This window comes from Ruditapes philippinarum, unplaced genomic scaffold (genome assembly GCF_026571515.1).
Source record: "Ruditapes philippinarum isolate M1 unplaced genomic scaffold, ASM2657151v2 ctg1146_1_1_1_1, whole genome shotgun sequence".
Taxonomy (NCBI): Eukaryota; Metazoa; Mollusca; class Bivalvia; order Venerida; family Veneridae; genus Ruditapes; species Ruditapes philippinarum.
This window is the reverse complement of record NW_026853527.1, coordinates 5,156-33,132: the sequence shown is the minus strand read 5'-3', so window position 1 is coordinate 33,132 and position 27,977 is coordinate 5,156. Positions and strand designations below refer to the sequence as shown.

The 27,977-nt window shown below is 32.2% G+C and overlaps 2 protein-coding genes across 23 annotated transcripts in view; one reads left to right on the top strand and one right to left on the bottom strand.

The window, feature by feature from the left end:
- The window catches only part of LOC132737123 (arf-GAP with GTPase, ANK repeat and PH domain-containing protein 1-like), a 78,576-nt gene extending 56,732 nt beyond the window's left edge, over positions 1–21,844 (bottom strand). For 16 of the 22 annotated variants that reach the window (XM_060724361.1, XM_060724358.1, XM_060724357.1 and 13 more), the window contains exons 1-3: positions 21,530–21,843; positions 1,124–1,218; positions 87–174 (exon numbers count right to left, since the gene is read on the bottom strand). In XM_060724361.1, the coding sequence (XP_060580344.1) occupies positions 87–174; positions 1,124–1,218; positions 21,530–21,704 (358 nt within the window). In that variant the 5' untranslated portion in view covers positions 21,705–21,843. Of the gene's footprint in view, positions 1–86; positions 175–1,123; positions 1,219–6,889; positions 7,030–21,529 lie in introns of those variants that run through there. The other 6 variants (XM_060724362.1, XM_060724379.1, XM_060724365.1 and 3 more) reach the window with 5 other exon arrangements.
- A 1,132-nt stretch (positions 21,845–22,976) lies between these two features.
- LOC132737122 (protein adenylyltransferase SelO, mitochondrial-like) lies at positions 22,977–27,381 on the top strand (the record flags this gene model as incomplete). The annotated part of the gene is given in 4 exon segments (XM_060724356.1): positions 22,977–23,307; positions 25,457–25,695; positions 26,569–26,707; positions 27,337–27,381. Coding segments are annotated over 4 exon segments (561 nt in total), but the record flags the coding sequence as incomplete, so codon positions are not given.
- Between the last annotated feature and the right edge of the window lie 596 nt (positions 27,382–27,977).

Sequence of the window (27,977 nt, the reverse complement as noted above, 5' to 3'; positions counted from 1 at the left end):
AAATCCATAATGACATGGGGATAATTGTATTATTTATTTGAAGGGCCAAGGGAGATGGGGGAAATAAATTTTAGTGTATAATTTACCTTCAGGTGACTCTTCCTGCATGTAGGATCCCGTCAAGTACCTGTGAACTAATGCTGACTTGCCACTCTGCACTGATCCCAATATACCCTAAAATACACAATTTATAACTTGTACACATCTAACTTTGCAATGGCTCAAAATGAAACGCAGACAGATAAACAAATCATTCCAAATTTTACTCATTATTTGTTACCAATTAGTTCTGCTTTCATTATAGCAGCAAAACAAATATTTGGCCAGATGTTAATGTGTGAAAAAACTTTTTATCTCATTATCACAAGAATAGAGGTTTCTTGAATTTTTCATATGATTTTACTTTTTTTAGTTACACTGACACTTTAAAGGAAATGTGGTGACTTCCTGGTGAAGAAAGACCTTCAAGTGCCTCTCCATGCATTATTTTAGACACAAGCTTCAGCAGAGTAGAACCATCAACCTTCTGTAGTTATAGTAAGCTCACATGTCTTTAACACCAAGATTAAAACTTGCAGTGTTGCATATGATTCAGTCTACAAACTTAAAGCAGCATGCCTCCAGATCAATCTTAATTTTTGATGAAAATGTATTTAAAAAGTAAAATATTGTAAAGTGAACAAAGAATGTAATTTACACATTGAAAACAGCTCTTACAATCAATGCTTATAACCAAAGAGGTCAAAATATGCAAAAATAGCCATTACTACCTAAGTCAAATAGTTGAAACATTAACCACACAGTCAAATATGCTGATCAATATGCTGATTAATACTTCAATATTGGTTACTAATGGCACAATATATGAAAATCATTACTTGGATTTTGAATCTTTTACTTTTCTTAAAAGCTCAGTACATTTTTTTTTCAAGTTTAATTTTACTGAAATATTTTGGCTCATCTGGAGACATGCAGCTTTAAACACCTTGCCTAAAAGACCATGATGACTTCAGGTTGACAATGTATGATAAGGCTTACATTGTGTGTACTTTTCTTACACTTAAGATCAAACTATTACAATGGCATTATCAGTCTTTAAAAAATCAGTGTCTCATCAACTTACCAATTTGAGTTCTGGAACTGATCGCAAGAAACTTACCAGTTTGAGATCTGGAACAGAACGACTCAGGGTCCATTCTTGACTATTTACAAAGGAATCTGAAAACAGAGAGACAGAACAATCTAAACTATGCTATCAAAATATTATACATAAATAACCTAACTTAAATAACCCCACTTCACCCTTATATTGGGAGGTCTTAATGAGTTTTTTCTAAATGTTTTATCATATGTTTACAAATGATATTTGTTTTCAACAATCATGTCAGCAAAACTCTGTATTATCTTCGTCCTTATCAACAATTTCTATTCATAGTTCATCAAATTCAGTTTGAATAACAATATTGTATTTCCCTCTAGCAAAAAACAATCAGGCACTTTTACTCATCTATCAGGTGCATCTGGGGATATCAAGCTGGGATACACTGAAATAGTTCTCCCATCATTTACTTAATTACCCATCTCTGAACATTCTTTCCAATTTAATCAGATTACAATTTTAATAGGATAAAAAAATTAAAGGGAAAATACTGGTGTGAGATTGCATTTCTTTCCTCTCTCTATCAATGTGTTGTTGTGTCTAAGATAATTATCTAGGTTTGCTGCTAACGCTGTTAACCCACTGACATCCATTCAGGTCATAACACCTTGTTCAAGACTTGAGGTACTCTGTTAGATGCATTATTCATCTTCTTAAGGGATTTTTTTAAAATAGGTCTTAATAACAAACAGTGCAGACCATGGATGTGCCAGTTGATCTTGGTCTGCACTGGTGGCAGGTAGAAAGAATCATCTGCCACCTACAGGCTAACAGTTAACTATGAACATTTAAGTAAAAGCCCTAATTTTATGCTTTACAATGATTTTTTTGCTATTAAGTCATATTATGCTGTTGAAACATTCACTGTTGGAGGTGGACTGCCCCCAAAGGGTATTCAGACATTATATCAAGCACAAGCCTGCACACACCCTGGAAAGCACAACATCCAAAGCAGGACTTAAACATACTGCAGCAGAGAGGAAATTTATAACAATTTCTCTGCAAAGGAGTCCCATAAAACTAGCCCTATATTCTTCTTAGTGATTTAACCAAATTTTAAATCTGATCTAACCATTAAATCTTTTGTAATTAACACTTTTTCCTTATATTTTTAATTTTTTCATACAAATATGCCTCGTATCTATCTTTAAATAATGAATACTTCTTAAAATAATGTTGCCCCATGATGAGAGCACCTGTTCCCAGGTGGGTAAATCACTGTGATAAACTAGAAGATAAAGTCACAAAGTGTTCACACTGCCAGATTAATACAACAAACTCCATTCCTTCATGGAATATTCAGAACTTGAAAAAAAAATATTTCAAATCTGTACAGCAATATATCAAAATACTAGGTCAGATAACCTTGTCTAACACTAACATTGATGAATACTGAATAAATGAGCCATTTAAACATTTAAAACAGGTTTGTCAGCTTAAAAACCAAGGCACCCTAGCTGGACCACACAATATCATACAGGCTTAAGAGTGATGAATATGAGTTAAGACAACAAACTTTTCAGTCATGCTTTTTTGCTTGGGTCTTACTCGCACCAACACAGTATAGGTCATATGGTGACTTTCCATCTTTACTTGTGGAAGCAGAACTCAGGTGCCATTCCGTGCTTTATTTCGGACACCAGAGTAGAACCACAGATGTTCTGTAACCTAGCTAGACAGTTTCCTCATATGAAAGTCCTTGTCGAGATTCGAACGCACAGCGGTTAGGGGCAAGTGGTACGAAATCAATGACCTTAACCACTCTGCCACTGATGCCCCCTTTTTGTGTCATGTCAAAATATCATGGATATATTATTTTGCTACATAAAAAATATACTTCTCAACCTACTGATAGTGATAATTAGCCCTTTGCCATCAAACACAAGCCATATCTAACCAGGCTCTTTCTTGTTGGGTTGGTTTAGTTTATATGAATTTGTTTTAGTTTTTAAGTTGGAAGCTATAAATTTATGGAAACACTCTCGAATCTGTTCCTAGAACCATCCAGTACTAAGCAATGAGTATAAAGTTTCTTGCTCAAGGAAACTACAGCTTGACTCTGATGGGGTTTGAACCCATGCGGCCAACAATTATTAGATTACAAGTCTGATGCCTTTACCACTCGGCCATGGCGCCACTTGTTGGGTTAGCAACTTAAGAAGGATAGTTTCAATTTGAAAGATCAAACAAGAGTTGGAATAAACCTAAACATTATTTTCAAAACTATATTATTCTGAAACAAGACCCATGAGGAACAAATCTTTCCATACAAAGTGTTTTAGCATCATTATCTAAAATAATTAATAACTTACATATTTCTCGTGCTCAATACAGGTGAAATATAAATTCTATAACATCTGTCAATTAATTATAATGATGCTTTATTAACTGTTGTAGCATGTCTTACAGAGATATACCAAACTTTCTCACAGTGAAACATTGCACAGATCTATGCAATACAAAATGTTAAATACTGCTAAATTCCATCATAGGAAGAGCTCTTTATCACTTTACTATGGTATTTTTCTTAACCAAAATATAGTGTCTTTATGTGAAAATAATGAGCTTGCATTTTTACAGATTTATGTATGACATTGCAAAAGAGATTGGATTATTCACCTCTGCCACATTTTTGCCTATTTCACCCTATTTTTCTTTTCAAATTGATGATGAACAAGCATTAGACAGTTCTTTAAATAATTCCTTAATATCCTTGTGACATTCTTATAACCTTCCTAAGTTTACACTTGTAATGTAATAGTGACTAGCAAGTATGAACATACAGTCTAACTGCTAAAATGTCATTTTATTTTAATTGAAAACCAGGCATTACTATATTGGAATCCCTTTAAAAACAATGGTCCATTCCAAAATCAATGCTGAGTGAAGTCCATTGCACAAATTGAGCTTGTTAGGAATTTAAACTTGATTGTTTGTCATACTATGACCCTAGCTGTAATAAATGTCACATTGACATGTTAAAGTGCACTAACATTATAACATCATGTTATAACATCATAAATGTCATATTGACATGTTAAAGTCCAATTAAATTATACTCATCATGTTATAACACAATAAATGTCTCATTGACATGATAAAAGGCAACAACATTAAAATCTTCATGTTATAACATCTCAAATGTCCCATTGACATGTTAAAGTGCAATAGAATAATAATCTTCATGTTATAACATCTCAAATGTCCCATTGACATGTTAAAAGGCAACAACATTAAAATCTTCATGTTATAACATCTCAAATGTCCCATTGACATGTTAAAATGCAATAAAATTATTATCTTCATGTTATAACATGATAAATGTCACAATGACATGTTAAAATGCAATAAAATTATAATCTTCATGTTATAACATGATAAATGTCACAATGACATGTTGAAGTGCAATAGAATAATAATCTTCATGTTATTACATCATAAATGTCACAATGCCATGTTGAAGTGCAATAACACAATAATCATCATGTTATAACATCTTAAATGTCACAATGGCATGTTAAAGTACAATTACATCATAATCATCAAGTTATAACATCATAAATGTCACATTGACAATTTAAAGTGCAATAACATTATAATCATCATGTTATAAAATCATAAATATATCACTGACATGTTAAAGTGCAATAACATTTTAACCTTCATGTTATAACACCATAACTTACAGGGTTTTCATTATTAACCGATTGGCGATCCAAACCATCGGTTAAAATCAATTTTATTTTCTTCCTGTGTATTAAAGTATCACCCTTGACAAAATTGGAGCATCTAGCTGTTGCCTCAGATAAAATGAAAACCCTGACCTTATCATTGACATACATTATCATGGAAATGACATGATAACTGACATACTTTATCATGGACATGACCTGATCTAATAACATAACTTATATATTATTGGCATGTTATAACATAACAGGATCCATTCTATAACTGGCATTGGCATTTTACTACACCATTACTTACAGTTTCTGACACAATAATAACATGCAGAATAATATTGCACTTTCTGTATGTTATTCTGTGCCTCTGTAACTCAAACCACTGCATGCATAACTGCCAAATCAATACCTTCTCATTCTAGTGATTTAGCCTGGTTATTTCAATGAATGTTTCTACTTAAAATATGCTCTCCATTATTTTTTAGTAAATCAAAATATTGCTTGGATAACATTATAGCATACATTAGACAAGAAGAATTTATTCTAATGAGATAAGCTCCAAGCAGAAAGGTAAATACCTAAGAGAGGTTTGATTTTGTATTGGATTGACTTTGATGCAAAATATCTAATATTACTATATATAGGTCAAAGGTCAAAGTGTTCTGTCTATCACAATCAATATGTAACAGCTAAAACATTGCAAAAAAAACAACAGAGAAACTTTTTTTTATAGAAAGATCAGTAAAAGTAAAAATAATGTGATTTATGTTGCTAAGTGGTCCTACTAAATAATCTGAATTAAATGTGATAAAAAAGTGGCCTTTCATGACAGGTTTTTCATAACGTGGTCTTTCTTCAGAGGTTGTGTTAAACACAGGTATGACTGTATAATCATTACAAACTGGACACAAAGAATGTAATGAATTTATGCCGACCTTTTTTTTTTCAAATCAGAAACCAGAAGTAGGCAGGCAATAACCTATCATGTATACACTTTTAACAAATACAATCAACTAAGGAATTTGAAGAGAGTGCACCAGTAGCCAACAGATGGGGGTCTAATGTTCTGGAACATTTCCTCTACTAATTGTCAGTCAACCAGGTAGGGCTAATCTCTCCTGGCTACCATTTCAGCCTAATCACTGCCATTCTAATCATCACAAATGTCTCTTATTCTTTTTTTTACTGTATCAAATGGGGTCTTAAAAACCTTTCATCTATAAGTTTTTATTTTGTATAGGAAGGTCAAAGGTGACTGTATGTTTATGAAACAGTGCTGTCTTAATCTTTTGTAACACATATACATAATTGATTCAAATATTACAAAACATAGTGGTTTTAAGGATTTCAGTGTCAAAAATACAAATGTACTGAAAATTTTCCAACTAACACTGAAATTTTTCCAACCAACAGTCTTAAAAGCCTGTGGCCAAACTGCATGTCTGGATGTTTTGATTGGCTTTATAAATGTAAATACCTGAACATTATGCCTTCAACAAGGTAAATAAGCATAGGTTCAGCATTTGTCCAGCCAAGCCTCTGCTTGACTGAGACTATACTGACAGCATAGGGCTTGAAATATTGCTGCCAGCTTTCATAGAAACCATGTCCTAGCTATGATACAGGCATATCATGAGAAGAATAAAACAGGTCTTAAGCAGAATTAATCCAATGTTTCCAATTAAAGGCTTGATTAATGTGTGCATTTAAAGTGCAATTACTCATTCTGTATAGATTACTTTTTTCAAATATTCAGTAATCAATTCTGCAGAGCTGTAATTATATACCAGTGGTTGATTAATTGCATAAATAAATCATGTAGTTTCTTTGCATTTTTTTCTCTCTTAATCAACTCTAAATTTTGCTGGAATTTCCAGGAAATAAAAAAAAATGGTCTTGGTCAATAATTTGATGAAATTAAACTAGAAATTGACCCAAGAATTTTATCACTTTGTGGACAAAACAAGTATCAAAATGGAATTTAAATCAACTTTTTTTTTCCATTACAATAATTATTGACAACAAAATAATGGTTGCTATTACTTACGTGAACGTCTTTTCCCGAAGAAAGTGTTGTCACTTTTGGTCCTCCTGTATGGCAATGAAAGCCTCTTCAATGTACTTAACATAATAACGTATATATTTCAAAATCTAACTTAAAAAATATTCAGTTTTATATGCCATAATAGCTACTCCTGAGAATTTCAAACAAATGAATTGGATTTATATTTCTCTATGCAATATATATAATATTGAATAATGATATTAAGTGAACACTTAAAAATATTTTCCTGACAATCCTTCTTTTGAAGAAACAAAGAAGTTCAAGTGAATTAACAAGTTTTTTATATTCTCAAAACACTTAATTTGTAATTGAATTTAAATATTTTCTATCCCGTATCCAGATCACTATCCATGTTTTTTGAGAACAATATATCCAGCTTTATTTTGATTACATTTTCCATCTTGAGAGATACATAATCTTTCTCGCTTCACAACAACAAAAGCATCAATATCATTTAACAGAATAAAACCCATTTCATAATTAAATTATCCATTAATGTTCAAACACTGTCACATTTAAGTCGAAACAAATATCAAGTGCCTGTAAAAGTTTTCCTTTCCGAATGACCTATGGGAGAAAAGTAAAATATCTCTTAAACATTTAATTAAATAATCCATTAAGGTTCGAACTCTTAGGTCCCTGAGACATATATCAAAATATCAAATATCTTAAAAGGTTTCCTGACCAATCGGCTTAAAAAAATGTGAAAGTATCTCCGAACATTTGAAAACGTTCCGACAAACTAACGGCATAAAACCGTCTGCAACTGCACAATTCTTCGGGGCCCATAATCAAATTCCATCAGTGTTTATTTATTCCACTTTTTACACGTTTTTGCATTGGTTGACTTTTCTATCACGGTTAATAATCGCAATGTTGTTGTTGTTGTTTTCAATAAAAGCAATGTCACGATCAATAGCGTGGTTTGGTTTCGGAGGCAAAGTAAAATTAAATACAACGTAAATCAATGAAGTAAATTTCTGTAATGGATACTGCAACATTTCATAGATGTTTCAACAAGGAGTTTTAGCAGCTTTCCAATCAATAAATCATTACCGAGTTAGAAAATACACTTTTAAAACTAATTAGAAAATCAAAAATTTCCCACAATCTCTTAACATTCATTTCTTTTCCATCTTAATTGAGGAATTACAGAAAATTTGTATATATATTTTTTTCCCCATTAAAATTCCTAAAACTAAATTGAAACTTAATGAATTAATTCTCGTAAAAGGAAATATGACACTAACGATGAAAACAAGAAAAACCTAGGATTGTCATTTATACAAAAGATATTTTTTTCTCTCAATTTTTAACGATGATAAAAAACAAATATAGCAGACAATTAAACAGAAGTATAAATATAATTTTCCGCGTATTGCCAATATCTTATCCAATTTCAAATTATAGCCACTAACTGTACTGATCATTCAACATAATTCAACATAATTTCATTAAGAACAGAAGCTACCTTTAATGCAATGATTCTAAATTCAACATTATTTCATTAAATACAGAAGCCACCTTTTAAAATTCACAATCATTAAATACCATCGGAGATATGCTCGCATAAAGGAGTTGCCATTAATTCCATGCTTGTGAATTTGTTAATTCCAGTGTTATCATTCTTATATTATTATCTGCACATAACTGCAATAGCTTAAAACACTTTCCATACATTCCATAGCATCAACTACTGTCTTCATAACTCCAGCCATAGAACATTCTCACCTGACACTTTTAAACACCTGTAGACAGAGCAATGTCAATTCGATAAATATACACTTCAGATGATACACTCTTCAGATGCAATGTGTTTAAAACAGCGAAACTACAACAAAATAAGGACTATTTTGCTTCTTCTTCTTTTTCCAGCTCACTATTTCAACAAACACGGAAAAAAAGCAAAATGTACATCAAATATTCATGACACCTGCAAACAGTGCCGCAGTGCAGATACCCAGATACTGTCTGACAGAGTAGTTCTAATGGCCACCTACTGTACTGTTTAATAAACACTGTCTTTTAAAACCAAGATTGACTGCTATAAATCTTTCAGGGGAAGTCAGATTGAATCTCTACACCAGGGGGTGTGACCTATAACATTTTCTTTTCCAAACAAAAAAACCAACAAATTAACTTTTCTTAATGAGACCAAATTGTTTTGTTTTTCTGCCTTAGATTGAATTGCCTTGTTTGAAACAGCTTATTTCTTCATGATTAAAGACAACAAAATCAAGATAAAAAGAGTAATCAATATTATAGGTCTTTGACTGAAACTAAATACCAAATAAACCAATAAGCTGTTTGTAAAAGCAGTTTATAAGAAAGGCTAGCCTGCCAATTGGAAGCAGATATAGTTCTTGTACAAGGCACTGAATCTGACATAAACAAGATTAGTAATGGACCGGAAGGGATTTAACAGTAATTGAATGCCCAGGGTGAAATGAAGAAAATTTGAATTCAAAGAGTACCATTGCAGAATTAATAACCTTACTCTTATAAGACCAGTCCAGTAAAGAAGTTTCTTGTTTTCTGGCTACATGAAAATTATTGCAATATTATAATTTCATAACAGAACACGCATTTTGCCATAAATTTTATACCCATTATAATGCAATATTGGAACGGAGAAAAAGTCTGGCCATTCTGGTAACACCGAAAACATCGGAATAGCAATTAGGCAATATTTCAATAAAAACTATCCAAAAAGGCAGACTTCAGGAATACACAAAAAATGACATCCCAAAGGCAGACAAAATTTGAGTGGTCTCCATGCAGTAATCAGTAGGTCAGAACCAACTGTTAGATCATTTTAATAATTCTCTTTGAAATTCTGTACATGTCCCTGTACTCTTAGGTAACAGTACCATACAAGTCAATTAGTGACTCAATAAGCACTATCGTATTATATAGTACTTTGGTCGTATCACTGTAACTGTGACAACCAATGATGCTTCAGACGAGATGCAAGCTTTGTTCTAGCCAAGGAATGCACATTAAATATTTAATAATCACATCTGGTCACCGAGGGCTTCCATAATACTCCTATCTATAACATCTACTGCTAGTATTCAAAATTAATGTACATAAAACTTTCGACAATGCACTTCTTTTTTGTTCTTATTTTATTTAAAAGAACACAGTAAATCCCAAAACTTTAAGCCGAGAGTGGAAAATTACATACTGTCTTGTCTCTGAAACAACAATGAATTTAATGACATAACTTTTTTTCATTTAAATCTTTTCAAAACATCCAAACACACTTGTATTAAACTAAAAATTCCATTGCGGTGTGAACTACCTTTACTTGTTTTGTAAAAAGAACTGAAAAACATCTCTCTATTTAATGAACTTTGTACCGATGTTTTTATTTTATCTGGGTTTCAATCTACCAATTTATTTCAATTCACTCACAAGAATCCTCTTAAAATAGCATTTTAACATTTTTCAATCACTGGGAAAATTTGATACACACTTGTTTGATGTTTTTTCTCCCTGATGTAAAAAAAAAAATATCTCGTAAAACCGTTTTCTTTGTCATTATTTAACAGACTAATGAACAATACAGCTTTCACGTATCTAATCATTAAATCATTGTTACTTCATCTTTTTATGATGCACCAGCTAAACAATAAAATTTCAGCAATAGTTTTCTCGTTAAAATTAATCTTATTTTAGCAATTAACTTTACACTTTATCCATGTATTTCTTTCCTAATTTACATGTATCATGTAGCTAAAAATGTATTTTAGCTTAAAATTTTAGCTTTCACATAATTAGCATTGGAGTTTGGAGAATTTTGTGTCTGACTAATTTAGACATGGCTACTTTTGTGGTTTAGTTTTCAGGAAGACCTTTCAGGTAAACAAATTTATGAACAAGAGGACTCTGTGGTAGAATCCGAACCTGAAGTACCAAGAGGATTTGCTTAGCAACAACCATTATTGTCAATGTTAGTTTTACAGATTTAACTCTTGGACTACTAGCAACAGCAGATTCTACCCATGTAACTGGTGCATACCTAGATCATGATAAACTGTTACATTATTTAGTCAGTAGATACTTTGAAATTTTACATAAAAATGATGAATGGTTCTGTCCAGAATGAAAGATGGACTAGTCCATTTCAGATATGTAATGTGGTAAGCATTAATACTACAGCTGAGCAGTCATCAATTTATAGCCAGGTCAGATTCTCAAATTGACCTGGTTCTATATGTATATATTAAATAAGCCTATTATTGTTGCTGGAAAGCAATTTTTAGTAAAGCTATTTCTCTCCATTTATAGAAAAACAATTTCTGTTGGCAAATATTTTGATCTGAAGCTGTCAAGAAAACTATCAGGGCAAAAGCTATATTTTGACCATAAATAATGGAACCGACAAAATTAAGAATTCTGAATGTACAAATTATACTACGCATAAAATTTTTTAATGGTGCAATTGTAAATATATGCAAACATAAAACTTCTGTTTTTAAAAAACCAAATGAGGTTAAAAGACTATCCGACTTTCTTCACAGCATAATTATCAAAACAGTTTTAGTACACGCTAAACAAATCCTATCAAGGGAGGTAACTAAATATATGACAAGATCTTAAAATCGAAACAGATTAACTCCCTTCACAGACTGATCAACCAATTTACTAGAGAGAAACCTCTGAATAAATAACAGGTCAAGTGATTTTCTCCTATTGCTGTATAATTACTAAAATATCTAATCAATCTTGACATTAAAGCAATGCAATCAAAACAGATTCTTGGAAATGAGAATAATATGTAAATGAAAGATATCATATGTAGAGGAAAATAATAAGGATTATTGATTTAAACGTTTCCAATTTAGTTTGTTGCTGAACATTTAGTCAAGAAGCTTCTGACCTGAAATTCATTCAAAATGGTCTCTGATATTGCCTGTTTCAGGGTTTTTGAATCTTGGACCTCACTTGTGCAAAGCGCTCTACCACTAAGACCCAGGCGTTTCATACTGTCCATACAATGTAGCTAAAATTTTTGTTGCATTTTTTTCATATGTTTTATAGTAGAAAGTACTTAACGTAAAGAAATATCAAATACAAAACTTAGCTACATGTACTACTATAACACTGTCATCAGACAGTGCAGGCTGGCCTGGCTATACTTAGGCAATTGTGAAGTGAAACATTTCTATTCGGTAAGAAAAGATCTAACTGTGCTAAACAAGTAAACAGAAAGTACTATTGGAACACAAACTCCATGCATGACAGTGTTTAGTTGTCAGCATGGTAAATACTACATCAAACCCAATTGATATAGGGAAGGGAAAGCCTTTGACAGGCTTTAATAATGGACATTGATCATTTACTCCTGATTGGCTTGTGACTTTAAATATATGCTTTCCTTCTTATCTATAAATTATTCGTGTAAATTTCTTACCTATTTCCAAATTTTTGGAACTTAATGGAAGCAATGTGTGAATATTAACATCAAAAGAAAATATCAAAATACAAAAATTTAGCTACATGTACTGACAGTATAAACCCTGGTCAGACAGAACAGGTGTGCAGGCTGGCCTGGATGTATACTAGTAGCCAAGTTGTGAAAGGGAAAACATTTTCAATCTAAAACGAGTAAAACAGAATGTACTAGTAATCAGAAAACTTCCAATGGCATTGACAGGTTGTTTAGTTGTCAGCATGGTGAAATACTACATACTGTACATCAAACGACTAGGGAAAGGGAAAGCCTTTGTGACAGGGCTTTCAATAATGGAAGTTTGGGAGTCATTTACTCCTGATTTTGGCTTGTGACTTTAAAAATATATTGCTTTTCCTTCTTTATCTATATAATGTGATTTTCAGTGCCAGAAATTTTCATTACCTGATTTCCAAATTTTGGAACTTAATGGAAGCAATGTGATGAAATATTACATCAAACTATCAGGAAATGAAAATGCCTTAAATACATGTCATTGACATCTGACATAGTTTTTGCCTTTTCTTTCAAAGCTGTCACTTACACATGTGCACTTTAATACTTGACCAGAAAAAAATAACATACAATACCAGCTTGTCTATAATAAGCTGCTGCCTGTCATTAACAGGCTTAACAGAATGGCTAATACAAAACTGTTCTCTTAGGTCGGAATATTTGACATGAATAACAAGAACATGATGGCTGATTAGAAATAATACCTTAAGACAATTGAATTGCATTTTGTCTAGTTCTTCCTTTTAATAGAATGAAGATTTTTACAAAGTTTTAACCCAATTAAATCAAACGGCATGTCAGCACAGCTCATGATATATCAAGGAAAGAAACTTGAATGATGTTTCTGCCAATGTAAAACAATGTATATGTCACATTAGTTACAAAATATAAATGGAACAAATTACATTTCTACACCACTTTTTAAAAACAAAAAATTTCATTTGGGCAAACAACATGGAATTTTAACTTGTCATATCCAATTTAACTTGCCCTAAAAAACAATAAGCAAAAAGGAACATCAATTGTGAATTTTTTATCTTCATGTGTTTTGCCACAAATTATTCACTTAATTATTATCAGGATTTAACTTTTTCTTTTAAGGAATGGGGAAGATACTAGAAAGGGGCAAAGTGTTTGAAGAAGGTCAAAAAGGGTAAAATTAATTAAAAACACTTATCCAGTAAAAAACTCTCTATATTCAATGTGTATAATAAGTTACTTCCTGTTTTTGCAGGAAAGGAAGAAGATAAAATATTATAGGCTCACAAAAAAAAAGAGTAAAGTGATCAGAAGAAGCAGCTAGGTGCTTGTCATCACAAAACATGGCATGGGCTTGAAACACAAGGAACAGTGATTCCTTTTGTCCACTATGATATTTATCAGATAACTTGCCCACTCAGACAGACAGCAATTTTACTTGTCCTGAGCTTTAGGCACTGGGCTTCAGGCAAGTATATTATTTTGAAGAATAATATTCCACATATAATGAACAAGATATCAATAGAACAAATGACATTTTCACCAATGTTATAAATGCTACATTAGGCAAACGATATCAATGGAGCAAATTTCATTTCTATGTACCAATATTATGGCACATAACTTATGAAACAAGGTATCCACTAATCAAATGTTAGACATTCATACAAATGTCATATATACCACATTATGGAAACAAATGACATATCTATCTTTATAATACTGCACGTTTGTAATGTCACTTTTCATTGGATAATCGTGACGTTTATATAGTTTTATATACACGGCTGCTGTCGACTCATGAAGAAATCTTACTTTTTTCTTTAAAAAATGATGCTTGCTGTATTATAAATTCGTTATAAAGATTGTTGACAGGTTATATGGCCGTATATAAACGGCTGTTTGCAATATAACCCTCGCCTAGCGGCTCGGGTTATATTTACAAACAGCCGTTTATATAGGGCCATATAACCTGTCAACAATCTTTATAACTAATAATATACATGTACCAATATTATGGCACATAAATTATGTAACAAGGTATCAACAAATCAAATGGCATTCATACAAATGTCATATTATGCTGCATTATGTACAAGATATCAATGGAACAAATGACATGTTTAAATATGTCAATGTCACAATTATGCAATGTAAGTAACAAGATATTATGTCATAATTTCTACATATGTTACATACCTGACTGAAGGATCAAATCCATGTATACACCACACAATTTACTGATCATCTTCCTTTCTATCTATTATCTGACACCACCAAAAAAGCACATAAAAAGAAAAAAGAAAAACACAGAAAAAAAACACCTAACCAACTTAACACAAGTCCAGTTCAAACTGTATTAACCTCAACTTCAGTGTTAAATCAATGTCGATTTCTTTGACATTAAAAAAACCCTATCCTTAAAAACACATAATGCAGTCATTTATACACAGGTATGACATTGACAACACCGTGTCACAGCAATGGCAAAATAATAACACACAGTGTCTGGAATGACCAACAATGCCGTTCATTTATTGATGCCATCATTTCTAGCTTCATCACCTCGCAGACAGGCAATTAATTACATGTTTTTTTTCTTTTATTCCCCTTGTTCTTGTGTCTGGTTAATATCAATTCATACTTGAATCTGTCACTTGAAAGGTAACACACAAGAAACCTGGACTAAACACCTTTCTATATTGCCCACCTTACTGGCAGTCACTCCTTCGCTGTCTGTTCAAAGTCACTCTAGTAATAAAGCTATCCTCTCAAATCAAGAAATCCTGTTATATGACTACACATATTTTTTCCACAATCAATTAGTTTTCAACAAATCCAAACATGTATTTTAGACAAGTGAGCTATTGAAAAACCAAGTTGTTTTACTTGTTATCACATACAAACATAACAATATATAAATCAAAGAAACATGTACAAAATAACAACACGGCTTTCATGGAATCATTTAAAGTCTCTCTTTTGAAGTTGGAACATGTAAATATATATTATATGATGTAATAAATACCAATTGCTGGGTACCGTATATATTTCTGTATGTTTTTATGACACAATAATGTCTTATGAATAATGCCGATGGTTAGGCATTGTAACGGAAATAGTTCGCCAATATAGCCCCTGTCATCAGTATAATAACGAGAATAATTATCACCGTTCTTCTGGAAATGATCATTAAAAATAACTCATTGTATATTGATTACAAATTCTCCAATTCCAATACTGTGCTGCCTTTCCTGCCTTTGTTAGGGTGGGAAGCGCTATCTCCGTAATCCATTATGTTTATAAAACACCAATTAAAATGCTATACCATTCTGTGAATCACTCAACAATTAGATTCTCACACAACAAAATTCATTATTAGTTTCATCATCAATAATTTTGTAGAATTTCTATACATGGCTTTTATAAATCAATAAAACGAAGCTTCAAAAATCAGTATCAGTAATATTGAATACCATTTGAAGAAGTTTAAGCCATATAAATCAATATTAAGCAAGTTGAGAATGTCATATTTTCAACCGCTCTAGAATTTCAAATATAGCTATTTTGTAGGCTTGAAAAGGTTAGCAATAACTATAAAAGAACAATTAATTTCTGTAAAAGAAACCATAAAGTGTCACATTATAATTGACCTAAGAATTCAGTTTCTTTATTAATTTGAAAAAAAAATCCAAACAACACAAAGTGAAACTGTCACAGATAGATCTCGTAAAATGCCAAGAATAACTCCACTTGAGCAATCAGAGAAAGACAGAGTGCAAGAAAAAAAAAATATATATACATATATATATATACAAAGATTTGTTACACAATCTGACATTTTCATAGGAAAATCTTGCCACAACTGCCTCAGTACAAAATATATCCCTTATTCTTCACTAAGCTTTAGGTCAATAAAACATTTTTACCGCACAAATTGTCTAGCCTACATTGCCCTGCAGTAAAGACAGAAAAAAAACATTCTGACATCTTACAATGGACAATGAAATGTCTGTGAAGGTTTCCAATCAAATTGAGCTGTTCCAGTGACTAGTATTTGTAGAGATTGTCAAAATGCAAAAATGGGTTGTCTATTCATCAATTACGGTAAACTAAAGACAAATATGGTTGTAGATTCAGACATCTCATTCAAACACTGGTAGGTTTTTTTCTTGTCGTTTTTTTTTGGTTTCCCAGAGAAAAAATCTAAGAGTGTGACTAGCTTTAAGTTTAATGCATACTTTCCTAATAGGAAGTGCATAAGACTTATAAATACAAGATAGATCCACTCTAAGAGTTTGGTTTCAAAATAAAAGTGCTTCATTCTTTACATATAATTTATTAGTACGAAGAAAAAGAGTTGTCTTATTTTCTTACCTAAGAAATTGATACACACCAAAACCCTCAATCACTTGTTTGTAATGAGGGCACTATGTACATAAAATTCATCGGAACACACAACAGTTTATATATAAATTTCAAATAGGGGCAAAACATTTTGGCAACATATGAAAACTGCGCAATTGCCTTACTATACTAGGTGAACATTTGTGAGAAATTATCTGTAAAGCCCCACTTCTAACAAAATTCGTCTTAATGAAGTCTGTTATAATAACAAGTTATTCTCTACTCTAATGGTAAGACATTGTCAGTTCTAATGAAAAATTATAGTCTAGACATGCATATTACAAACAGACTGACAGATACCAATGAACATAAAATGAACCATCATGTGTGGCCATTATGTAGATATTACTAGAAAATGACTTGCAGTTGTTTTTCTTAATACATCAACATGTTCCAAAATCACCATTCAAAACCGATTTAATCAACATCCCAGTATGCATTTTTGCTTATCCTCCTAATGATCTGAAAGTGACTTGGAATATCATCAAGCAAGGGAGACAAATAAGGTTTACTGAATCAGACCTGATATCCAAGAGTTATCTACACAGTACAGATTTTTGAAAATTAATATGCAGTCTGTTTGCTGGGAAGTCGAGTTTTAAGAGTTTTACCATCAACACCCTTGAAATAACAATGGACAAATCTAAATTTTAAACAGGGCAAGTCCATTATATGAATATTAAAAACTAAAATACATTGCAGCAGCAAGGAATTTGAATAAACTAATCTCATTAAAAAAAAAACACCTGTAATTAAAAGTTTTAACAAAACCTACATCAAGTTAAAAACAAATTAAATAAAGTTTTCTTTTCAAGTAGCTTTAATGTCATTTTCTTTTTTACTTCTACTGTAACAAGAAACTCCTTATGCTTTAACAGTTACTACTTAACTCTGTTTTCAAGATGAAAGCCTGCCTAATTTCCCTTACATATCAATAACATAATGGTACAGTGAGAAGCTATTTTCGAGATATAATTTAAAACAAAATTCCATCCAAGGAATGTTTGGATTGTTTATTCAAAAATAATGAATTCATTTACATTGAATTAGAATACTATTGAAGACTTGAAACACTTACCTATATTCATTATTGTAGGGTAATGTTCATGTTATACATATATGTTCATGTATATGTACAGAAGATTAAAAACTGAATAACAAGGACGGTACAAAATTTCCTAATTTAAAGTGAAACGGTCAAAAAGCAAGGTTCATCTTAGATATATTGACCCTCAAAAGAACACAACTTTTTTGACCAATAGCAATCAAGTATTGCATCTCTATGCAATCAATGTTGTTGTTTTTTTCTCAAGAAATTAGAAGAAGCTAAGTCTTATCAAAGAAATATTGCACCTTTAAGTCAAAGATTTTTTATCAAGGATTCTAGCAAACCCTTACTATTCACTTAATGCATGAGACCTTGGCTTGAAACTGTAAGCTATTGAATTTAAATTCAATATTGGACTTTAAGTCAACAAAGCTCATTTAGGACCAAGTTACCAATACACTTAAACTGTTCTCTGACAAATGTCTTACATCTACACATGTACTAAACAATTTACTCTCCAGCAAGTCTTTTCTTTCTATAGCAAAGGCCATTGAAGGGTGGCATCCTGCCAGTAAAAAATTCTTTAAAATTCAATTTTAATACACCAAGTTTATTATTTCCCTTTCCCTTTCGCAAAAAATAAACAGCTGACCAGTGTTACTTTTCCTCAATTTTATGGGACGGGCACCTATCTCCCTACCTGTGGAGCAAGCCCTGTCTTCCTTCTTTGAACTACATGCAAGGCCTAAAATATATGAAACCCATTTTTATAAAAAGTTATAATATTACTAATATCTAAAATTCTTATGACCTGTTTTGTTCCAGTCACAAAAAACAACAATTTTCTTCATGAATTATCCACTTTCAAGCATTTACTATTATCTATCAAACACAACCACGCAATTAACTATACACAAATCATTACAGTTATATAATTGTTTGTTTTTTTTCTAGTTTTTTGACACTTCAGTTAATAATGAGTGCTTAATATAAATTTGTGTTCTTCCTTCCTCAAAGCTGTCTTTTTTCCACTTCATCATTTCTACATGATATGTTCCCTGTTGATTGTTCTGATATTATAATATTTTTTATTATAGGCTTAGCACTCTTATACTTTAGATAAAGCTATGATACATGACTTTTTAATCACTAGTTTTCTAATACATCCATGACTTTGAACAAAATGTAAAGAAAAACAACTGTCAACAACACACTGGAAACTATAAAATAAACCAATAAACACATTTGAGCCGCGTCACGACAAAACCAACATAATGGGTTTGCGACCAGCATGGATCCAGACCAGCCTGCGCATCCGCGCAGTCTGATCAGGATCCATGCTGTTCGCTATCAGTTTCTCTACTTGTAAAAGGGTTTATAAGCGAACAGCATGGATCCTGAACAGACTGCGCGGATGCGCAGGCTGGTCTGGATCCATGCCGGTCGCAAACCCATTATGTTGGTTTTGTCCTGACGCGGCTCATTTCAGTCAAAGACATTGTATTATATTATCTGATATCCTGTTTATATATTTTTGCAACATCAAGTAGCCTGTGAAATAACATTACAGGATCATAGGACATTTAGGCCTTTAACCTAGGGAAAGGTACAGGACTGGACAGATTATCACAGGCCTACAATCTATGGAATTTTGCAAACCCAAATTGGATTTTACACGCCTCAGACATCAAGTTGTGTGTCCTGTTTTATAGACTGTCAAGTATCAAAATCATAGATCCTAGTTACTAAAACCAATAAACTCATTTCAGTCAAAGACTTACTATTATATTATCTAACATCCTCTTTAGATATTTTTGCACTATTCATGTATTAATATCATAGGCCCTAGTTATGGCAGTACAGATGACAAAAACCTGACATTATTCAGAATGCTGGGTTAAATCTTTGCAAAACCTAGAAATTACGGAAGTTGAGAACTAAATTGGGATTTACATGCATGATAAAATAAGGTGACTATGTTACAACATTTGATTGCTAGCTTACTCAGTATATGTCATAATGATGCATCTTAGTTCTGAAATATTCCATCATTTCATCAAGCAATGAAAATATTTATGATTTACTTGGAAGTCAGGACTGATCTCTGTGCAAAAGAGTAAGGCTCATTAATAGCAATTAGCATTGCAGCATGAATTATCCAAATAAGTGGAAATGCAAAATTCAGAGAAAATTGATATTACAGCAAAATATCTACATCTTCTTCATTTCATAATTATTGGTTATAACAGTCAACTGTTGGATAAAAATGAGCGAAGGTCACGCTCAACTTTTTATAATTTCTAAAGTCAAACACTTCATCGGACGAAGAATATTGTAGTAAAGTATACTCCTTCATATTATATTCTTGTACTAAATATAACTCAAATTAATTAATTTTAAAATGTTAAGAATTTGTTTTGTTATATATATAACAACATCTACAGTATTTTCTGGACAGCTGGCCGTTGCTCTGTATATAAGCCCAACCTTTTCAAATTTATCATTTCAAAAATAAAAAACGACTGTATAGGACGCTCTAGAACATTAACTGTGGCCAATACGACGGATTAATATACAATATTAGAATTTTCAGAAAACATACAGACTTGCAATTGTGAATAGCATAATAACCTTATGGTTTTGGTAAATTAATCATGAAGACTCTTCAAGTATTTATGAGCTGTCTGTGCAATCAATTACTGGTACCCTCAATTTTTTAATATTTATTTTCACTGCAAATTACCAAATAAAACAGTCAGTGAGGTATACAACCACCATGACTACTGGAACCCAACTAACCAAACATCATGTAAAAGTGTGACTAATCATTTGTCTAAGAAACAATAAATATATAAAATAGTGAAAACAGATTTCACAATTTCAATTATTTGCTGTTAATCTTTCTAATTTCTAAAGAGTTGTTACTGATGCTGATCTGCATGACAATGCCAGTCTAACATGGCGTCATGCTATTAGCATCTGGGTTATATCATGGTTAAATAAGATACATCAATTGAAAATATTTCCAGTCATTTGTCTATTTTTTTTTCTGATTCCAACACATTTAAGGAAATATGGCAACTTTCCAGCTTTACTGGTGGAGGTATCCCTCTGTACATTATTTTAAGCACAGATTGGCACCTTAGTAGAGCCACCAGCCTTCTTTAAGCTAGCTGCATAGCTTTCTCACATGTACAATACGATGACGCTTGGGCTGCTCAGACCTACAGCTGTGAGGGGTAATTGGGTTTTATTTGAAGTCAATGTCAATACTTACAACAAATTAACAATACAACGGCATCTGAGTGAGCATACTAAATATTTCTTCTTGATTTGTTATAATTTGTCCTTATAATTACTAGCAGATGATTGGAATTTACGATCACATAGTCTTATTATATTAAATATATGGACTGGCCTTGTTAAATGACGTCACGCATGCCGTTTGTTCTTAATAAGTTAATTTCAGAGTCACAACTAAGACATCATTTTGCAGCTGCAAGGGAATTTGCCTCGCAATCGCATGTGTTAGTGAATTGTTCTAGACCTTGACACATGCACAACACATTCCTTGAATAACAACATCTTTTTAAACAAAATTTCAAGCTGTCAACCTACCCCACCCACTTAACATTATTGCATTTTTTCTGTCTAGGAGTACCAGTTATTAGCAAACAGTCTGCATATAGAAACACATACAACATAAGAGTCTCACCTTCAATACAAACAACATGTTCTCTTATCTGTTGTTGTATCAGGGGGTCGGGAATAGCATCTATCAAATCATAAATCGCGTAAATACTGGGATGAACACTTTCAAATCGTTGGATTTCCTGGCGCACAGCCAGTGAATTGTTAAGATAGGGTTGTATTGGACTCCGTTGATTCATTGTCAAATGAAACTGTTAGCATTGTTTGTAATTTAATGTCAATTGTCATAGAAATTAGCCAATGTTGACAAAAAATCTGCGATTCCGATTCCTTTCATTTCCAAAATGGCTCACAGTTTGCGCATGCGCACTGTGTATATCAAGGCTCGCGCATAATAAACATTTACTTCCGCTTTTTGGCTATGTCGAAAACGGAAAATAGCTATCGTCCGCGTTAAATCAGTGTAGTTTGTTGCATTAATAAAGAATACGCTTAAAATATTTACTGACTGTACATTAGTTGCCACCCGTAAAATAAGATGAAGTCTTTATTAGCCTTACTTTTTATTTGCATTCTCACTATTTTTAGATAGGCCCGGTCGTATTTTTGCACGGTTTTCTCAGGATTTCTACAGTAGTGTTCTCACAAATATCGTTTCAATGAAAAATAGAAGAAAAAAAGCAAGGACAAAAATAACAAACTGGAATTATAGAATTTTAGTATTGCTATTGCCTTGGTTAACTAATTAAAGAACAATGAAAAGATATGTTATTTTCATTATTTTGTATCATCTGCCCCAGATATGTATCAGAAGCGTCAGATAGTACTTAAATGATAGTATATATCATCTTCAAGAATGTCCGTCTTATATCAGGAATGTATATTATTTTAAAAAAGTTTCTGCCTATATCTCACCTGTTTATTTTCAGAAGTCAAGACAAGTAATTAAGTAATTATGTTATAAATAAGTTATGGAAACTGATAAAAACAATTCATGGTGTTTTTTTTCAAATGTTGTCTTAAAGAACATCTTTACAATCTCGTGATAGGAAAATTAAAAGAAATTTTTAATCACGGATTTATATTACATTATTGTAATATAAATCCGTGTTTTAATGAACTGACAAGTGAGAAGAATGTTATAATAAAATGTTCCATGATGTCAGAGAATATTTATCTATGAGTCCATAAAGAATAATACACGTGTGTGAATAACGTCAATAATATGGCATATATATATACACGTTGTATTTTACATGTTTGTTTAGTTATTAAGAATAAATGAATAATATGTGTGTACAATCAATGAAGGTGTAGATCTAAAAGTTTGGTTTAAATTTTAGAAAAAAAACCGTAAAAAATATATATTTATGTCACTAGTTTCATGAAGAAGTGTATTTGAAATAGGAAATATCATGCAAAGTTAGAAACTACATGTATTTAACGGATAAGAAAATACAAAGATCGGGCAAGGTTTGGTCAGTAATACGGTAACAGACGGTTATAGACGGGAAAAGTCCAAAAACGTTTGTATGACAAAGATTTATATACAGCGCCTCGTGATCTTGATCTGTCAAAATATGGAATGCTTCTTTAAAAAGATATTTTTCGTATTTTCATTTATTGGATAGGATGACAGCTGAAGACAGTTTAATTCTTATTCTTAGTAACTGCTAATATTGATATAATAACACCTTTAAATTTATGTTTTCGTTCAGAAAGTATTACGTCACATTAGTTCGTGCATTTTCAACAATGGCATCATTTGAAACACTGAAGTTTGATAATCTTGCATTAAAGTCTTTACCAATAGATCCAGTGAAGGAAAACACAATAAGACAGGTAAATTATAATAGTAATGCACCACGGCTGATAAGTGGAAATATTGCCTTGGGGGTATCATGGAGGGTCACATGTATATATCATTCTCTACATAAAATGATCAAAGACGCAAGGCGAGAACATTTGCCTGTAGAGATAACCCAAGATTTATACTTTTTAAGCAGAAGTGCGTACATGATCTAGAATAAACTGTTCTAGACCTGAGTGGTCTAACCCTACTAATCCTAATTAATTACATACATGTCATAACGTCCCGGATGTCCGGGAAAGTCGGGGAAATAAGGTGTCTGTCTCAGAGGTGTCCCGGAGATGTTTTATGTCCCGGTAAAAAAAAGTCTAAAATAATCTACTTTAAAGCAATAAATTTTACATTTTTAAATAATTTTATTGTCAAGTTTAGAACGTTAATAACAAACGATTATCCCCTTACAACATTGCAATTGTGACACTAATCCTTTGATTGGCATATCTATGTGTCCCTTCCAACAAACAATTATCGGCAATAATTTTGATCAATTAAAAGATTAATTATTTACTCCCTGGGGCTTCCTGAGAGAAGGTGTCATACACTGTAATTAACAACTGGCCAGCATAAATTTAATCCGCCTGCAGGCAGTTTATTAGTGGTCAAACACCGTGAAAATTACCGCTTAATATGAGGTGATGAAATCTACAAGATTCAGCAAATGTTTCAGGTAAACGACATGGCTAATTGTCCTTAGTTAACATAGCTTTATTCTATTTTGTGACTGATTGAATTGACGGTGCCTAAATACGTAAAAAAGATAGAAAAACTGTTAATGATAAGATTATTGACATTTTGTCTTTTGTTTATGTTGTCATTAAATTTGCAAGTTGTAACTACCGGTAATATAGGTTGTATGGTGTACGGACATAATCCCCTTCGGACAAAATCCCCTTCATGTATTTTTGTATATCTGGACATAATCCCCTTCATGGGTGGACATATGATTATAAATAAAAAAACAAAAGTTCATTATTTATCAATTTTTAGGGAGTATAATAATACATTATTCATCAATTTTTATGGAGCATATTAATTCATTAGAAACCTATGAAAAAAGGGGATTTTGTCCGGGTAATGAAGGGGATTTTGTCCAGCCTTGCAAAAATTTGAAGGGGATTATGTCCACCCATGAAGGGGATTTTGTCCGGGTAGGTGAAGGGGATTTTGTCCGAAGGGGATTATGTCTGACATTCAGGTTGTATGCCACTATGTAAATTAAAAAAAAATATGTTTGCTGATCAATGCCCCACCTCTAAATGAAAAGTGTCCCGGAAATTAGTCTAAAAATTATGGCATGTATGTTAATTATGTGAACGGTTTTACCCATTTAACAGACTGTTTTGATTTTACTACTGTCAAAAAGACATTGCTCATCTAAAAAATATCTGGATCACACTTTGAGAGACTAGCCCTTCCCCTATTCCCCATCACTAATCTAAATATATTTACTACATGTATTTTCCAGCCTCATGGTGTCTGGCAGTATATAATATAGCCCCTTAACTTGTTTGTTTTGTTGTCTATTGTCACAGAACTTGCATAACACATTTGATGTAATACACAGTTTTAGAAAGTAACATGCATGCTTTATTGGAGATAACAAATTGTGAGTAATTACCAAGCCATGTTACTGGCTTTAACAGCTGAGGAACATCAAAGAAAAATAAGCTTATCATGTGATAATCTGAATCTTCAGTGGAGATATATGGTTGACTTCATTCACTACTACAAGATGCCTTAAAATAGTAGGATGAACAGGTGTCAGTGGACACTGTGAAAGATTTTGTCTATTTAAATAATATATAAATACAGCACTTGCAGATAGAACAATTTAAGTTTCTGTGCATCTTAAATCTGCGTTCAATATGGATGCAAAGTCTTCCACAGATATAGCAGAAATAAGTTTCTGCTGAAGTATTTGAACAGTAATTTGATTAAGCAACAGCTTTTTTTGTATGCAATATCTGTGTGATTAAGACCTATATTATATAAGTGTTAATCCTTTAAAGACTTGCGAATGTAGCGCATGATATTTAGAAATTAAACATCCTGCAAAAGGTTAGTACAAATTGATTGTTTTAATCTATTAAGTATATTAATGATTTATTTTTGATATTATAGGTACCCGGAGCATGTTTTTCTTTAGTAAATCCTGCACCTGTAGATAATCCAAAAATGGTTGCGTATTCACCGAGTGCTATGGCATTGTTAGATCTGTATGGCCATGAAATGAAGAGACCAGATGCAGCGGAGTATTTCAGCGGAAACAAACTTTTACCTGGCAGTCAAACTGCAGCTCATTGTTACTGTGGACATCAATTTGGCTACTTCTCGGGACAGCTTGGTGATGGTGCTGCAATGTATGAGCCTTTAGATTATTTATTGTTAAGATAAATACAATATAGATTGAAGATATTTACTGGATGGGTGTTCTATTTTCAAAAACAATTTGAATATTACTAGGATAAGATGTAAATGTGTCATACACATAAGTCAAGAGAGAGAGCTAAATTAAATATTTAGTAATTATTTTTTTTTTAACTGGTAACAAATTTGAAATAAAAAAAAACATCAATATATAAACCTAACAAATCACTTCACTTATTTTCAAAATGTGTATTGCAGGAAAACACATTAAAATACTTATTTGTCTTAATGAAAATATAAATTTATTTGGTGATTCACATCATTAGATGTTTGTTCGTACTACTTAACTATATGGAACTGTCACTTAACCACAAATTGTCCTGCCAAGACTAACATTGTCTTGAACACTCAATTATGGATTACTGCTTATTTGTTTAAAGGAACTCCACTGAGGTCCAAAAGCTTAAAAACATAAATTTTGAATTCTTATACAGTTCACTGGGGGACTTGAACTAATGCAAAAGATAAAAAGGAAATATACAAAGAAGTAAACTGAAAATCATATTTTTGTGCTATTCTTAGCTCGATTTGAGTAAAGAGCATTAGAAGGCTTTTCAATTTTGGGTTATTTAGATTTCATTTACTTAGAATTTTTTCTTCTTCTGAAAAACAGAGTAAGCTAATGATCTGAAATTCACACACAAGTTTTTGGTCTTGAACTACATCAAATAGAACATTAAGCTTGAAAAATTATCTCTAGTCCTGTAATAGTCCCTTTAACATAAGGGATAAATTGAGCTTTTTTAAAGATTCATATTCAGATTCTTTAAGTGTATGCATTTATATGAACTATTCTATTTTTGTAGGTATTTAGGTGAAGTAATCAATGAGAAAAATGAGAGGTGGGAGATACAGTTGAAAGGTGCGGGACCAACACCTTATTCTAGACATTCTGATGGTAGAAAAGTTTTAAGAAGTACAATAAGGGAGTTTCTATGCAGTGAGGTAAGTGACCAATCATTTGACAGACTTGGCTGATTATGAATCATCAATATTAATCATAGAGATTATTTCTTGATAAAGCATTTTGTATGATATGTATCTTTAATTCACCAGTAAAATCAGTTCTAACATTTTGTATAATGTGTTTTAAAGTGTCAGACTAATAATTTAAGGACTAATGACCATGTAGGTTCAAACCCTATCAGAGTCAAGCTTTTACTTTCTCTTTAAAGTAGAAACGAATACTCTTTACCTTCTTTTGCTTGGTTAAAGGAACATATTCAAAAGTGTGTCTATAAGCTTATAGCATCCTACACAAATCATAATAAATTCTGTATGAACTAAATAAGGAAAATATGCATTTGAAAATCTGCTATCAGTAAATTTAGATCATATTATTTACAAACATAATCCTTTTCTGTCTTCATTGGTCATCATACTTTTAATACATCACTACATTTTGCACTGTTATATGTGCTGCTAATTTTATTTCACCCAAACAAGAGTCCTTTTTTTTTTGTTCTGTTTGATGTGCTGCTAATTTTATTTCACCCTAACATGAGTCATACAGGCCTGAAATCTGTACCTAGAGACTGTATGCAAGTGAATTTTACATTCTGTATCCATTTCAGGCTATGCACCATTTAGGTATTGGCTCGACTCGAGCTGGCACATGTGTTACCCTCAGAAAACTACGTGGTCAGAGATTTTCTTTTTTCCCGGGGGGTAACCCCAAAAAATGAGAAAATTTTACACAGTTTTCAGAATTGCAACCCCAACCTTTCTAAGGTAGACATTTTTAATTTTTAATTTCATTCATTTAAATTTAATGTGAGTACATCTACATGTATGTTAATGGATTTTTGTTTTGAAAAAAAGAGTAAAGATCTTTTAGGAACTGCTACTTGTTTCATTTCTTTGTGGTATTAAGGAGAAAATTTTTCATACTCCTGGAAATAATTTGTTTTTAACCATTTACCATTGAGCTGTGCCATGACAAAAAACCAACGCAATGGGTTTGCCACCAGCATGGGATCCAGACCAGCCTGCAACATCCACGCAGTCCGGATCAGGATCCATGCTGTTCGCTTAGCAACTCTGTTACAAGTAGGAAACTGATAGTGAACAGCATGGATCCTGATCAGACTGCGCTTGTGATGCGCAAAACCACTTATGTTGGTTTTGGTCGTGACGCGGCTTCATTTGAATGGCCGGATGAATTGATACTTGAGCATGTCTTAATGTCCTCAATGTGGCCAAGTGGTTAACTCAT